General features: G+C 45.9%; 1 protein-coding gene across 1 annotated transcript in view; it reads left to right on the top strand.

Annotated features, from left to right (window-relative positions):
* Positions 1–11,761, top strand: part of LOC119383403 (uncharacterized) — a 102,207-nt gene extending 90,446 nt beyond the window's left edge. The window contains exons 3-4 of the mRNA XM_049412501.1: positions 4,019–4,211; positions 11,179–11,761. Coding sequence (XP_049268458.1) covers positions 4,019–4,128 — 110 coding nt within the window. The 3' untranslated portion in view covers positions 4,129–4,211; positions 11,179–11,761. The remainder of the gene's footprint in view (positions 1–4,018; positions 4,212–11,178) is intronic.
* Positions 11,762–16,379: the final 4,618 nt, after the last annotated feature.

The raw sequence follows: 16,379 nt of genomic DNA, 5'->3' as shown, positions 1-16,379 counted from the left end.
ATTCACGCACGCAATACCCGCGTTGGATAACACGGGCTGATTGTCGCCTCATTTTGGCAACTGTTGGCCAACGTTGGTTCTTGTTGGCCAGCGGCCGCAATTTTTCGGTAAGAACCAGGAACTATTTTTTTCAGGTAAATTTGGCGAAATAGCCCCTAGTTGTGTAATGTAGTATACAAAAACTGACAAAACTGCAGTCAACACTAAATATACACCGAAAAATTAATTTTGACATAAAAGATAGAAAGCTACATTAAGAGACCATTTCAGAGCTTCCGTGAAGAGCAGTACGCTCTAACACATTCATCATTTTTCAGCCTATTTCTACGTCCATTGCAGGACGAAGGATTGTCCCTGTGATTTCCAACTTGTCCTGTCCTGGGCGAGCTGGTTCTATTTTATGCCGGCGAACTTTCTGATTTCGCCACTTTGTCTAAACCCTCAGCTGCCACCCTTAGTAACGTCTCTCATCCCTTGATATTCATTCCGTCGCTCTAACAAACCAACGGTGGCCTGTCCTTCGCATTACGCGGCCTGCACTTGTCCACTTTTAGCAGCGAAGCTGTGGAAAGCTGGAGGTGAAAGGCGTGACCGGGGAAAACTATCATCGTCATATACGGGCATGTGCCACAGAAATTAGGTTAATCCCGCTACTCATTACTGGTCCTCTAAAAATGAAGAAAGCAACAGTTAGCCCAAGAAATGGCTGCGAAGCGGCGGCGGCGAGACGAAGACCCGAGTACGTACAACGAGAGAATACTATGGAACGGGAAAGACAACGGCGGCTGCGAGAAGACCTCCGAAGCGATGGAAGGCCTACGCCAACGACGACGTGCCCGTAGATCTACGAGAGGCGCGAACGCTTGGTTTCAGCGCGAGCTTCTGCCTCTGGAGTTTGGACATCCGTGTCGTGTCCGTGACTGTCTGGGGTTTAACCCGAACCTCTCTGCGCTGAGAATCAGAGTAGAAACAACCTAACATCAGCTGGCTAAAGCCTAGCAGCGACCTAGCAGCAACCTAGGAACTACCTGCGTCACCTAGCTAAGGCCTAGAAACAACCTAGAAGCAACCAGATTAGACTTCACAATCGTCCAGTTTCCGTGTTTCAAGCCTCGCGCGACTTAGTGCAAGCTTCGCCATCTTCTTCTTCTTCTCAATGTCAGCTAGAATGTCGGGTACCACTGCTTGTCCTATAGGACATACTGATGCTAACACATGTACAAAACTGAGCTAGAAATGTATGCCGGTTTCACCACCCTGACTTAGCGGAGGAGGGAGGGGAGTTCTCGAAAAGTGGGGAACACTGCGCCCTCACGGTTTCAAGGCCGAAGAAAATGCACCAATTCACGCTTCACGCTTCCTGGCGCCGGCGTTGTCGCGACGCTGACTGATAATATGCTTCGCACGTGTGAGAGTTCACCTTAGGGGAATTTGCTGCAATTTTCCTTTTTGTATACGCATACCTGCAGATGCTCGGCCGTTCTTCCTCGGCTTACGCCGGATCTGGTCGCAATTTATGTATTCAGTGGGAGCGTTAAAAATATATTATTGATTTTAGATACCGTAAATCGAGGGGGGGGGGGGGGGAGCGCACTGTAATAACTGACTCCATGAATGTGTGTATATGTTACCGTATTATGTAATTCTGCAAAACACTGTTGCTATTGTGGACGTTGGCTGTAACGTGAAGTATATATCTCCATTGCTTTTTGTTAGTTGTTTTATTTCTTGCACATTAGGTTTTTTATTCTTTTCTTATTTTTATTTCTGGTCGTAGGGGGGGGGGGGGGGCTGCTGAAACATTAGCCGAAGAAGAACGCTAATGAAAAGCACTCCCCGAAAACTCGAGTTTCATTGCACCGCGAAAGCAAGTTACGATAAACCCCCGTTTACTGAACGCATGAATAACGCGCTCCGAAAAGCTCTTTCTTATTAAACCACAGCAACCTATCTGATAATTCCACACATTAGAACGTCAACCAATTAGTCTTCTATATGTAAAGAAGTTTGCTCACGACACTCTTAGCTCATGTCTGCAACTTATAGAAAGGAAGGCCTCTCCTCCTTGCACCAGATCCCCGTCGCGCCAAAACGAGTAGACGATTTGCATTTACAAATTTCGCCTCACAAAACGCCTACCTTTGAATATAAACCTAATTTACTTCATCGAAATCAGTCTGGCAAATTTGTGATAAAAATCTGAGATGGTTGAATTATGTTTTTTGTAATAAAAAGACCTAATATTTTCTTCAACTTTTCTCCCATCTTTCCATCAGGTGAAGTAAACGCCTACATGTTCCTTTGAAGTCACAAATTTAATAATCCATAAATATGTTTCCGCAAAACAATACCGCTAGGCTGGTGTAAGAAAACAAGAAAGGGCTAATACAGAAGCGTTGGCACACGGGAAGGAGTGAATTGAAACGGCTATTCATGGAAAACGTCGCATTCAACATGCGTTCAGAGAGGTCCGTTCGTACATAAACAATGCATGAAATACTCGCTACGAGTTAAAGATAAAAGCCTGATATCGACACAACGCACGTTCCGAAGGGCGCATGATTCAATGCGAGAGCGCGCTGAGTAATCACGTTATTCGCAGGGCCAGAGTTATCGATCACGAACAGTTCCATAGAGAGCCCGAACCTCTTGTCATTTCGGCGAAGTTTTGAACCCGCCTACCCCATTCCCTCTACAACCACCTTTGAAATAGCTAACGTACATTTTTTAGCATACGTTCCAGCCAACAAAAGAAGCATTTCCTTGTTGTTGTTTTTTTCTCCGAGCTCCAGGTAACCTGGTCGTTTGAATAATGGAGCTCTAAATATTTCAGTGAAACCGAAGGACACCTCCAACAAGCTATTCTCTTCTCAAAACTCATTTTCTTTAAAAGCGCTTTTAATATGCGCTGAACTTTACCAAGCTTAACTCAGAGGACACCTCGAAAGCACATCGCTGCGAGTTCTAATTCTTTGACTAACTCAAACGGATATAAGAATTCATAAACACACCACCAGGACATTTTCGGGACAGATTTTTGTCATTTAACGTCCTTCGTCAAAAACTCGCTCTTCCTATAGATCACTGAAAGCCCGACAGGCTCTGAAAAAACCTGCTTGTCGAAAATAAGCGACAAGCCTATTCACCGAAATACAATCGTAACGGCAACAGTTCAGTTCGCACAGCGCGTGGATTTTGAGACAAACAGAAAACTTTCGTCTCCGTTTTCCCGTTGAATGAAATATCAATACGGCTATTTCGACGTTTCGAAATTGCACAGGCGCGGCATAGGTCACAATGCAAATGAGGTCAGCGTGCGCCTGTACTGAATAAGCAAATTTCAAATGTCATATTTTGCTCGTTCGATTTAATTAGGCATCCCACCTCAACTTTTGTCCCAGTGTTGTCGTCTTAGTCAATAGAGATTTCGCTTCAAGAGCGTAATAGAGCGCATATCAAATCTAATTTCACCCTGTTATCGTAATGAAGCAAACAGGGCGTTGGCGCTTCTAGATGTCTGCCTTCTCAAGAAGGAAAAGAGAAAAAGGAAAATCGCAAGGACTTGTCCCATTGGTAGACGTCTGTCCCTCGTGATTGCTGAGCACCTCGATACAGTTTCGTGTTTGAGCAGTGGATAGAGTTTGTTCTCTTAAAATTACGCTTACAATGAATCCCGCTGATATTATTGTTATGCTCGACGTCACACGAACACAAATAAGATAGATAGATAGATAGATAGATAGATAGATAGATAGATAGATAGATAGATAGATAGATAGATAGATAGATAGATAGATAGATAGATAGATAGATAGATAGATAGATAGATAGATAGATAGATAGATAGATAGATAGATAGATAGATAGATAGATAGATAGATAGATAGATAGATAGATAGATAGATAGATAGATAGATAGATAGATAGATAGATAGATAGATAGATAGATAGATAGATAGATAGATAGATAGATAGATAGATAGATAGACGACTACGACGATATCTCTCGTGGTTGCAGTGATGATGGGCGTGGACCTTCCGGACTTCATCCTGAACCGGAACCAGCCATCCCTGAAGAACCTGCAGGTTCTCCGGCAGCGCCTGTTCGAGAGCGGCCGGAGGCGGTGATTCCCAGGAAGCGCCGCGTCCAGGAAGCACCCCCCACAGACTCCTCGGACTGCGCCAGCCGCGCATCCTTTCTCTCCCGCGAGGTGAGACAACAAATATGCAATTTAAGATTCTGTAGAAGGCGTGCTTGCTAAGTATTACCGCTGTTCTGGTCGAATATTCAGAAAGACTAGTCACTTGTGTGCCATGTATGTGTCATGTTTGCGCTGGGCGTGTGTCGTGCGCGTGTTCCCCCACTTTTCGTTTCTTCTCATTTCGTGTGGATCCACTAAATTTTATCAAATCATGTGTCAAACCTTGTTCAACACCGTGTCTTTCCTCCGTCTTTCCCTGTCATAGACCGATACGTGTTCTTGTGAAAATTTATCTCCTTAAAGGGGTCATGAAGCACCCCTTGGGCTGATTGAAAAAACACATCCTGCGGAAAGCTGACACGGCTATGAACTGCTCTGCCAAATATTACAGTCGTGCGCGCCGCGTAATGGCCACAAGCGGAGCGCGAAGTTGCCGTTTCCCCAGGCACCCTCTTTTCAAACAGAGGCCGGTTCTCACTCTCGTCGGTGGGCGGGGCGTCTGTCCGCTGTACATAGCAAGAGACATAGCATGCTTATTGGCCGATAGCCGACGTAAATCGAGAGCGGCGTTCGGATCAGATGCGCTTCTTGCCGCGGGGTGCCGCCACGTGCCGGCGCCGCACTCCTCAGTACACGGTAGCCGCACTCGCGCAAGCGAATCACAGCGGGAGAGCGATCGCGTTTCATGACGCGCGCTGGCGTAACTTCTTTCCCCCATGCCATCCCACCCTGTCTAGCTTCCAGTGCGCTCACCGGCACGAGAAAAGAGAGAAAGCGCTGGGAGCGTGCGCCAAACCCCCGTAACTCCGCTGATTCTTGACGGATTCGAGAAATTTTTGCGGCAATCGATTCGGGAGGCAGTACACTCCGATACTGAGGCCATTAGATCATTACTTGGAAAAGTGGTTCATGACCCTTTTAAAATTTTTGATTTGATTCCCTGTGTCGCCTATCCACTGGTGGAATTGTCAGCCCCGTTCACTTGCTTGTCGCCTCATTACACCAGCCTTAGCATTCTGACTCTGATGTGGAATGTTTCGTAAGAGGGTTGCAGAGCACAATTTATAGTGTACGTGTAGCTCGCGCTCAATTCTTAAGAGTATCTCTATTTCTGCACGTACTGCATCACGATATATTCGTTTGAAAAATTCAGCTTGAAATGATGATGATGATGATGATGATAACAACTTTATTGTTCCGCCAGAAAAGGAGGTCCCCTACTCCCCGTCCTCGGCACACAGGCCTAGGCAACGGGGGCCGGCACCTCCGCGATTAGAAGCAGGCGAAGAGGTCTTGACTCCTCGCGGCTTCTTCCGCCAGGCGGATGGCTTGTTGCTGTGAAGCGGGTTCCTCGCTCCGCAGCAGGGCTTCCCAGGCCTCTCTACAATTGATATTTGACTTAGCCCCTGGGGAGCTACCACACTCCCAGATTATGTGGTCGAGGGTCCCTCTCGCCCCACAGTGCTTGCACCTATCGTTTGGCCTATCATCTTTCTGAACATGATATGCCCAGACCGGGTTTACAAAATTGCCAGCTTGCAGGCGCCGCCATGCGACTGCCTCCCTATTGTTCAGGCTTTTATCCGGTGGTGGCACCACTCTGCGAAGTAGCCGATAATTTTCAACAATTTCGGTGTAAATTTGCAGACGCTCGTCCATGTTCTGGCAGTCGGGCGGCTCCACAGTCACCCGGAAGTAGAGAGCTCGGGCTAACTCGTGGGCCGCCTCGTTGCCAGGAACGGACGTGTGTGCTGGGGTCAAAATTAGGCTGATTTTTCTGTTCAGCCGTCTACCGGACAGAACCCTTGCCGCTTCGGGCGAGATCCGACCTTTTCCAAAATTCCAGATAGCCGTTTTGCTATCGCTAATTATAAAATGAGCTTCCGTTCCAACGCAAGCGAGCGCTATTGCAAGTTCTTCAGCCGTCTCCGTGTTGCGGCTTCTAATGGTGGCGGCCGATACGGGGGCACCTTGGCCGTCGACCACCGAGGCGACCGCCGCGCCCGACATGCCACTTGCCGCGTCCACGTACGCAACCAACTTGTGGTCCATTGGTCCAAAGCGTTTCATTAGAGTTTGCGCTCTCTTTTCCCTCCTCTCTGCGTGGAATATGGGATGCATGTTTCGAGGGAGGGGGGAAATAATGAGATTTTCTCGGCAGTCTTTCGGGATGTTTGATTTGCCTCGTGGTCCCCTATCGGTTTGAAGGCCTACCATATCGAGGATAGCTCTGCCTGTGGTCGTTCGGCTTAGGCGATCGAGCTGTGAAATTTTAACAGCCTCCGCTATTTCGTCCCAAGTATTGTGCCCTCCCATAGAGAGAAGCTTCTCTGTGGAAGTGCTGATTGGTAAGCCTAAGGCCCTTTTTATGCACCGTCGAATGAGCGAGTCGAGTTTCCTCTTCTCCTCAGACCTGATGCCCAAGGAAGGCGTGGCATAGCTCACACGGCTTAATACGTATGCTTGGGTTAGTTTGAGCAAGCTTCTTTCCTTCAGGCCACGACCTTTCAGCGCAACCCTTCTAAATAATCCAAGGGCTTGCGTGGCAAATCCCTCCAGTTTTTTTATTATCCCATCATTATGTCCATTCTCTTGAATGAATAGTCCTAAGATTCTGATTTGGTTCACTTTTGGGACGGATTTCCCCTCTACTTTAATATCAAATTCCGAGCTGTGCTTGCAACGGAGTGACTTTGGGTTATAGACGAATAGTTCCGATTTTTGCGGAGAGCATGAAAAACCCCTACTGGCAGCATAGTTTACGACAGTGTCCGCCGCCACTTGCAGGCGCTCCTCGATGCTTGCATCACTCCCCTGGTTAGTCCAGAGGGTGATGTCATCTGCGTACATACTGAATTTTAGTCCCTCTATGTTTTTTAATGCGTCGGGGAGGCCCCGCATCGCCACATTGAATAGGAACGGAGAGAGAACCGAGCCCTGCGGCGTACCCCTGCTCCCTAAGTGAATTGGTGGCGATTCAATGTTTTGGAACTTTAAGCAGGCAGTTCAGTCTGACAAAAAATCCTTAATGTAATCGTATGTTCGTGCTCCTATCCCGATTTCTTGAAGACCGCGGAGGATAGCTTCGTGTGTAACATTATCAAAGGCCTTGGTCAAGTCCAGGCCAAGAATTACTTTAGCGTCTCTGGAACGCGATTCGATTATATCGTGTTTGAGTCGGAGCATCACGTCCTGCGTGCACAAGCCCGGTCGGAAGCCAGCCATCTCGTGCGGCCACAGGTCGTTTTCTTCCATGAAGTGCGTCAGTCGGGTCTGAACTACGCGCTCCATCAGTTTCCCTATGCACGAGGTTAGAGAAATAGGTCTTAGATTTTCTATTGTCGGCGGTTTGCCTGGCTTTGGAATTAGGATTACAGTTGCCGACTTCCATTCAGCTTGAAAGATGAGGCCCTTCACGCCATCTCTGCAGTACAGACGTTTTTCAGCGAAGCTGTATACATCTCCTTGGTCGGAAAATTTCGTGGCACAAACACAAAACGCCGGGCCCCTAAACACCCAACTGACGCTCGCGCTCGCGTGCTCCTCTGCTTGCGCGCCCCTTGTGTTTTCACCTCGGACGCTGAGGATGGGCATTGGGAGAGGTAGACAGACGAGCCAACCAACGCATTCACTGTAGACTCGTGCACAACTGCAACGCCACAGCTAAATTTCGACCTATCGGTGGTTTAGGGGCCCTTTAACAATTGAAGGCAAACGGCATATCTTTCTTTGCAAGCAGGGATACAGCACAGATCTCAGTATTCGCTTCAATAAAGAAAACCACAAAACAATAATCAAAACCGCTTACTGGATGATAAGGCACCTGTGAACTATGGGAACACCCTGCCACACGTTCCCGGTAAAGATTAGATCGCAGCTGCGTTGCACTTCACACGAGGGCTTCGAATGACGTCAAACGGCCCTTCGTTCTCCCCGCTGGTGTTTCGAGCTTTCACACATAAAAGGGATACCCGTCTAGCAACTCATTTAATTTATTCTAAGATTGCCATGGGTAGACCACGGAAATTATAGACACCATAAGAACAGCGTGATTACAGTGCTGTATCAATGGAACAAATTCGTCTTGCTGAAAATGGTCACAGTCTGCCACAGCGACTACAAAGCGTTTATCACTAACGTTACTCCAAAGTAATAATAAGACCCCCCCCCCCCTTATCATCGGGTGGTGTTTGATACAGCTTCGCTGGACATTCACGTTCGCAGGGTAGGAGAGCAGCCAATTTATTTTATTAATCTTTTCGCTCAAGACTTCTCAGCACAACGACATTTCAAAACAAAAGCCCATCAAGACCATCGTTAAGCGTGTGAAAAATGATATTGGTAACTCAAAATGAACTTTAAATTTATTAAACCTGTGCTTAACTGCCATAAATATTACCGTAGTTGGGTTTCGGTTTCCTATTCTTGGAAGTTTCCTTTCGTTAGTGCGAAGCATGAAACAAATATCTAACCTACCGCAAAAAAAAACGAGAATATCACCGTCAATATCCGAGTGACTACCTCGCTGTATATTATATATATATATATATATATATATATATATATATATATATAGTCTGACAAGGCTTCCCTTACAACAACCCAAACGTCACCGTGGAAGTAGACGCCAACGAATTTTTTGTCTAAATCGATGCGTTGTACATTGTTTGCATCCTTCTACCGAACGTGCATTGACCTATACCACGGCCGCTGCGGCCGTGCTTATACTTAATGGCCGAACATTCGAGAAAGGAGAGCACATGCAGGTCATGTGATTGGGGATTCGCGTGGCATAGAAGAAACAAATGTTGCCGTTCGAACGAACGTATTTCTGTTTTGGCAAGAAAGTGACTTTTCATTACTCCGCCCATATTTCCGACTAGCGCAGCCTTTTTATGCTTAAATTGTTTGCCCGCCTCTTTTTTCACACACTGCCCTGTATGCTCTATGACCTTTGTGAGGATGAAATACCAAAAAATAAAACGGCGTCCGGTCTTTAAAATGGAAAGATGAAAAGGGAAAAAAGGGGTGTTGCTAGCGAGCTCACATAAAGAAACGAAGGAACGACATGTCTGAACGCAATAACGTTTAAGAGATCGTTTCGCAGAAATTCCGTTGTCGCCGTCGTTGGTTGTGAGCGAAAAATCGAGATAGGCGCAAATAAACATATAAAAATTTTCGGCTCGGGTGAGGATCGAACCCAGGTCTTCTGCGTGGCAAGCAGATGTTCTACCACAGAGCCATGCCAGTGCTTCAAACTGTATCAGAAATAAAAAAAAAAACCTATACAAATGTTATCCATTGCGAGTAGTCTCCTCAACACGTGATTATAGCGCTACTCTGCTAAGTAAGTGTTCCGTAAGGCCACCGCGGTAATTTGTTTTTTTAATCAGCTGCTGCGAGGAAGCTATGTGTTTGCAGCAAGCACGCGCATCCTCACGGTGCTCAAAGGTGCGAAGACACCCGGATACACAGACACTGGCAAAGTCAGATCATAACGTATAGTGCTGCTAGGCGGAACCGCTTCCAAGCCGACCTGGTGTTCGCCCGAAGGAACGAAGAGTAGCAGCACAAGGCAACGACGGCCGGCAACGAGTTTTCGATTTGTTTCTGGCGTGAGTGGCGGTCGCGCGCTGCGGCAATTTCCTGTTTGGCCGGCGCCACCGAAGCCGTATGCGCGGTGGTCTCCCAATGCTCGCCGCATCATCGCGTTTCTCCGGCTATAGTCTTGCAAGGCTGTACAGGCAAGTCCGTCTGTGTAAGGCACGCGCATTGCAAGCCCGATCCTCCCAGCTATTGGTTACTGTGGCCATCAAGACTTGCATGTCTGGCGGCGAAAGGGCGCCTCTTTCTTTCCGATTTCTCCTTTCTTTTTGTATCTCGTTCTTTCGGGTTATAGGGCATCCTCTCGTTCGTAATGCAGGCATCGAAAAAACATAAAACGGAAGAAAAAAGAAAGGCAGAGGGGATTCGAATTGCCTTGTTCGGTATCTAACGCGCGCCCGGTTTTCGGTGCACGGAGCTCCCTTTAGCGGCTCGTAAATTGGAGCCGTTACTCGTGGCGCAACACATGCGCTGCAAGGACGTTTGACTCCTTTCCAGTGTCGCGCCGATGAGAGCCTCGTACGAGGATATGTAAAACTCGAAAAATAAATTCTGGCAAACTTATTTCACGGCCAATGCACTGCATTTGTATCATATTTGTTCAAAAAGTAGCGATCTCATTCTTTCCTTCGCGCACGGACGACACTGCAGCTGCATTTTTGGGACATTGGGCATTGCAAAGCATAGATTTGGTATGAACTGAATGATGAGTGCTTTTTCTTGTTGGTTACTGATTGAATGACTATTGCCTATGTAAATGCACGTAGCCATGAATCCTTTTGCATTTTCTGCTATTCCCGTTTTTTTAATCATGCCCGTATACTGCCCTACATTTTTTACAATGTTGATATTTTTTTTTTCCTTTTGCTTCGATGATATGTTGATTTTCAGGGGTGGTTACAATAAAAACTGAAGAGAGTTGCCGATTGAGCTCCTCCGTCGTCCTTACATCGTACTAATAAAGAGAGATGCCACAGAAGTGCTAATGCCCACATAAGCTTTCCTACAACTTGTATTCTAGTTATGGAAAAAAATCCTTGAATAGAGCGTATCGCTAGAGCCATCGTTTCGACGAGTGGGCTTGTCAAGAAGACAAAACCACTTGCCGAAACGTCCGCTCCAGCGGCACATTCGTTCAAAGATTTTTCACCTCTTCAAGCCTCCATCCCTTTCTTAACTTCTGCCTTAGTTGTATTCTAGCTGTATTTCAAGATGTCGAATGTCTATTCATTTTCGCGTCGGAAACAGTTTGGTCTTGTAATGCATACGCTGGCCGAAGAAACGCTGAAATCTTCCTTAAATGCGTGTTACCATGAATATATGAAGTCACAGTCTTTTGCGATAACCAGATTATTCTTCTCTTTCTTTCCAGACATGGCCCATTCCTCGGAAAACCGCTTAATTCCACAAAAAAGAAGGTGTCAACGCCAATCATCGATGAAATCCAGTCGATCAAGATTCTTTACGGAGAGGGTGCTACCCCGAAGAAGGGAAGAAAAACATTGAATATCCACGAAGATGTATACTTAGTCCCTGGATTCTAATTAAAACAAAATACGTAGCGTAGGCACGACAATCGATGCGAGACGAAAAGCCACAGAGCCATGTTCGCCAATAAATGTCGACGACGTATGTGATAAGAGAAAACACATGAAGGACACCTTAAGTCACTTCTTCTTTTCGTAGGATATAGTTGTGGTACAATTATTTCGTTTAAAAGATAAAAAAAGATATAAAACAGTGATGTGTTGTGTCTTGTAGACTGAGTATGAAAGCCTGTTTTGTGCGACTCTTGTATCTCAAATACGTCCTTTACGTTGTCACACAAACAAACAAAAATTTGTTGCGGTGTTGTGTCCTGTCAAGCGAAGTCGCCGTTGTATGCCGTGCTTGGTAAAAGTCATTGTTTCGTTAATGTTTCCATTGCATTGTGAATAAAAAGCACCAATTAAACTTAGTGTTTTCCAAAGTTTCGTCAATCTGCATATTACGCAGTCCTCAATAGTACTGTGTGCATTCGCGTAACGACATTACTGGCATCTGTGAGCTCCGTGTCAGCGTTCGAGAAAATAATAAAAACGGCTGTGCACTCGAACTGCTACGGCTTGTTTTAACGCTTTCCTCTGAACACCGCGGCGTGTCATACAGAGCTCGCCTCCGAGTTCCAAAAATATATACGCATGCTATCAGCCGTTCAGGTAGGAACGGTGTGGCACTGAAATGCAGAAACGATCCTTCCTGCTCACAGTCGATGTCGAGCTCAAAGGAACCCCGCCACTGTCCAGCAACGTGCGTAAACATCTTTCATCTTTCTATAGATACTTCAGGTTCGCTAAAGTTATAATTCGCAACTACGATACGTTCAATAAACAACTTTATCACAAGTACACAGCAAAAAATTCACTAAAGTTAGACGCGAATGCCTGGGAGTTTTTGTCCGGTGATCATGTCGCTGGTCTGGCCAGTCAAGCCAAAGTGACCGTTTCATGAAATATCCTATTGTCAAGCCACGCCAAGTAGGCGGTCAGTAATTACCGCTCCCAGGAGCATCAAGTGCACGGGCGACGCCCACATTCAGTTGTCATTGTACAGTCCACGCATAGTACACGTCAGCCGTCAGGTGGCGCGGCACGTTTTCTCGGCTTCTTTGAGAGGTAAGTGGCAGTGTTACTTCAGTACGAATGTCAATGTTATACGACTTTTGCATCCGCGTATATCCGCTGGTACCAGAATAAGTACGTAGGAGCGGGCATTTATTGTAAAAAAGGTTGTCCTTGAGCATACCACGAAAATAACGCAGAAATTCTGGCGTCTATGTGGAAGGAACGCCGTTGACACAGCAAAAACATCGGCTTCTGTTGGTGCTTGTATGCGATCAAAAGTTCACGTAAAGTACGTAGTAATATGCAAAGGATAAAGGCTGAAACCAACTGTAGAAACATTTGCAGACACCTGTTTACCAGCGCCCGACGACAGAAGAGCATACACTGCCAATACACGAAAAAAAATCTGGAGCAGAAAAATGGAACGTGGGAGTACTTGGCACCACAGTACGCAATATTGTGCCATAGAGACATAAACAGTCCTGCTGATGGGCTGCGCGCATTTTCCCTTGCAGTAGTACTGGAGATAGTTTGCACACTACGATAAAAACCACATTTATGTCACTTTAGTTGTGGGCGAAACGTAGGACAGGATTAAACAATGAGAAGTGAGAAGTCGGTTTTCAAGCGATAGGTGTAATGACACAGTCATCGTGGACGCACTAGTCGGCGTGTTTGCTCTATTGGAGTGGGGAAGTTGATGGCATTGATTCTTGTACTACAGTTGGAGCTTATACGTGCGCACGTGTGGTTCCTTTGAAAACTTGTCAGGAAGAAGTGTCTGCATTCCCGCCCACTTCTTTTCGCTGTGCCCTGTGTTTTTCGCTGGTTTTTATCCTTTGTGACTATGTACCAACTAGCCCAGTCCAACGCCTTGGAAGCGTCTGCATTGCGCGTAAGCCACAAGCACAAATACGAACAGCCTATGAACAAAAAAAAAAACAAAAAAAAACTAAAGTGGGCAACCGTCAAGATATTCCCCGCCAGCTACAAAATATGAGCATGTATGAAGCTTGAAAGATTTTCTTTAACGCCCCTGAAATGTTACGACCAACAGAGAATATTCACACAGAAAAATGTGTGAAGGTTAAGGTGAAAATCCCCGCAGCAAGATCTGAATACTCAAGCCACAATCGTTACCAACAACAACGTATCACAAGTGTGCTCCTAATGGCCTGAGCGCATCAATAAATTTATTGCTACACGAGTCATTTGGTCAGTTAAAACTATATTAATACCTGGGGTTTAACGTCCCAAAACCACTATATGATTATGAGGGACGCTGTAGTGGAGGGCTCCGGAAATTTCGACCAGCTGGTGTTCGTTAACATGCACTGACATCGCACAGTACACGAGGGTCAGTAAAACTGCGATACCTAGATTGACGATATGCTTAAACGAGGGCTCACTTCTAGCGATTTAGAGCGACGTATTCTCAGACTGTTCAGCGCAAAAACACTTTACACGTAAGGACCAGAAAGGGACTGACACAAGCTCTGACTTTCAGCAGATAGCAAACGCACTGAGAATACGTAAAAACGAGATGTGGCTTATAAATGCCCAAAGTAAAACGCCGTGACGTCATCTGAAAAAAAAAAGAAAAGAAAGAGTGTTCCACTCTCGCCGTTATGGCTACGAGCTGCGTTGACTAACACTCCCAGGTTTCATGTGCATAAATACTCGATAGTGTGGACGAGGGGACGACCGCCGCCGTAGCTCAATTGGTAAGAGCATCGGGCGCGTGATCCGAAGGTTGCAGGTTCGGTCCCTGCCGGTGGCAAGTTATCTTTTCGTCTACTTTACTTTCTTTGCATCTATGCCACAATTCACAATTACCACCACACACTTAAAACAGTGCAGTTAACCTCCCTTGACTGCATTATCTGCTGGTTTTCATTAACGTTGTGTCAAACAAAGATACGAGCCCTCAAAATTCCCTTCCTTCATTCAAAGTATCAAACTGGCGTATAAGAAAATATGAAAAGCATGACAAGTCATCACGAAAATCAACGTAGAGTTACACTGCGACGCACAGAAGCGGCGTAGTCAGTGCCTACCAGATTTTTGTTGGAGAAGTGACTACACATCTCACGCTGGCGCCACGCTTTAGAGGAACGCAGCTATCTTTATTTATTTTTTCTAGTCACGCGAACGCCGCAATGACGAAAGAGATGCACAGCTCGCGCTCCTCAAGCCATGCCATATTTCGGTTTGTAGTATTTTTTGTACCGTTTCGTGATCACGCCTGATATTTGTACGACAAGGGATATAAGTCTCACGCCTTAATAACCCTTCCACACTGCTTTGCACGAGCACAGCCAAGTTTCATATGAAGCTTTTCCTTCACCGAATGATACAACATACATTTCCTCTAGAACATAATTAAACTATGCAATACAGTTGAAACTATGCACTATTTGCATGAAGTGCGACTGAGCGGACTCGATCATATATTTCACCGAAGGTTCCACAGGCACCTCGTACAGTTGGAATATTATATGGATGGCGCAGCAAAACATAGACATATTTGTTGCGCTATCCAGATACCATTCCATCCATGACTGACCGACAAGCCCATTTCGCCAGCCTCGCACAGGGCACGAATATACAAAGAAATCAGTTTTTTTTTCACAAGTTATTCCGAACGATCATAATTTAATCAGGATTGTTGAACATGTCCCACACGTCAACCCTAATATTTGATTTATTTACAACGTCAACTCAGTGTCACATACAGTCATCCCAAGAGAATGGAAAATGGCGGATTGCTTTTTTTAGAACGAAACTCTGAGGCGCCCTTTCCTGGGTTGTGCATCGCCGTAACGGGGAAAACGAGCGCATCAAAAGATCTCCTGTCCCGCGCGCATCGATCCACGCGACGCTCTTCATCTTTTGCCGACACCAGCTGTGACTCTCGAGCCCTTATGCAACGAATTTGTCACGCCATCATGACGGAATTACGTGACATCGTTGTTTTCTCAAAGGTGGGCAGATCTTGGAGGTAGTACAATATACACGTCAGGTCCGGAAAGCCTCAGAAAGGTGGGGCAGGAGCAATGCACTCAACTGAGAGCTTCAAGATAATTTAATGCTTGCTTCTCACACTGCAGCTCGCTATACCTTGCAAGAAGACTTTTACTTGTTTGTATCACTTAATGCATTACCGAGTGTACAGCAAGACTTTCACATGAAAGTGTTACAGAGAATGTAGCATGCTACCGAAGTTTTTAGCAAGGCTCATAATCACGATCGCAACGTTAAAGTGTTCTGTCGCCAGGCTTCGTAACGTAGCAGGTGCCTCACTGTTGTCTCATATAAACTCGCTGTGACGACTTTATGAACGAAAAAAAAAAAAATAAATAACAGCCCCACACAGAATATTGCACATCTGTGTGAAGAAAAAAATAACATTGACGACATATTTCAAATTGTCGTACTGCGCATAAAACCGACCTGCCTGCGTATCTGACTGAAGCGTTTTAACGATCTCTTCTATGATAAAACGCTTGCATACTAACGATACGAAGTCACCGGTGTACAGCAATAGAGCACCGAATAATCGAGTCGCCTACGTTCACGTTCTCTGCGTCACACAATTAAAAAAAAACAACAAAAGGACCACGGTAAATTTTTTCCGAACCAAACTAAACTGGGCCATTGGACCACAGAGTCCCCTACAATATTTACTAGAGGAAAATGTGGCGCGGCGATCGTTCAGCCACCATCGGAATGATGGGTGGTACGTGGACTTGCCTAGTGTTCGCGCTTGCGCTTGCAGCACTTGTGGCTTTTTGCTTTTGTTACGGCTAAAAGAATGGCTCGTTGTGAACCTCGCGAGCTTGTTTCGATTAGTCATCCTAAAAGGGTCAAGGTGGTGAAGGGGGATTGCTGAATTCTTGCTGAATATTGTATTGCGACAAAGCGGCTGCAGGCCACATAGAGCCAGACGAAGCCGAAGTAACGAAACTTA

Source organism: Rhipicephalus sanguineus, chromosome 2 (genome assembly GCF_013339695.2).
Source record: "Rhipicephalus sanguineus isolate Rsan-2018 chromosome 2, BIME_Rsan_1.4, whole genome shotgun sequence".
Lineage (NCBI taxonomy): Eukaryota > Metazoa > Arthropoda > Arachnida > Ixodida > Ixodidae > Rhipicephalus > Rhipicephalus sanguineus.
This window is presented reverse-complemented; position numbering and strand designations above follow the sequence as displayed.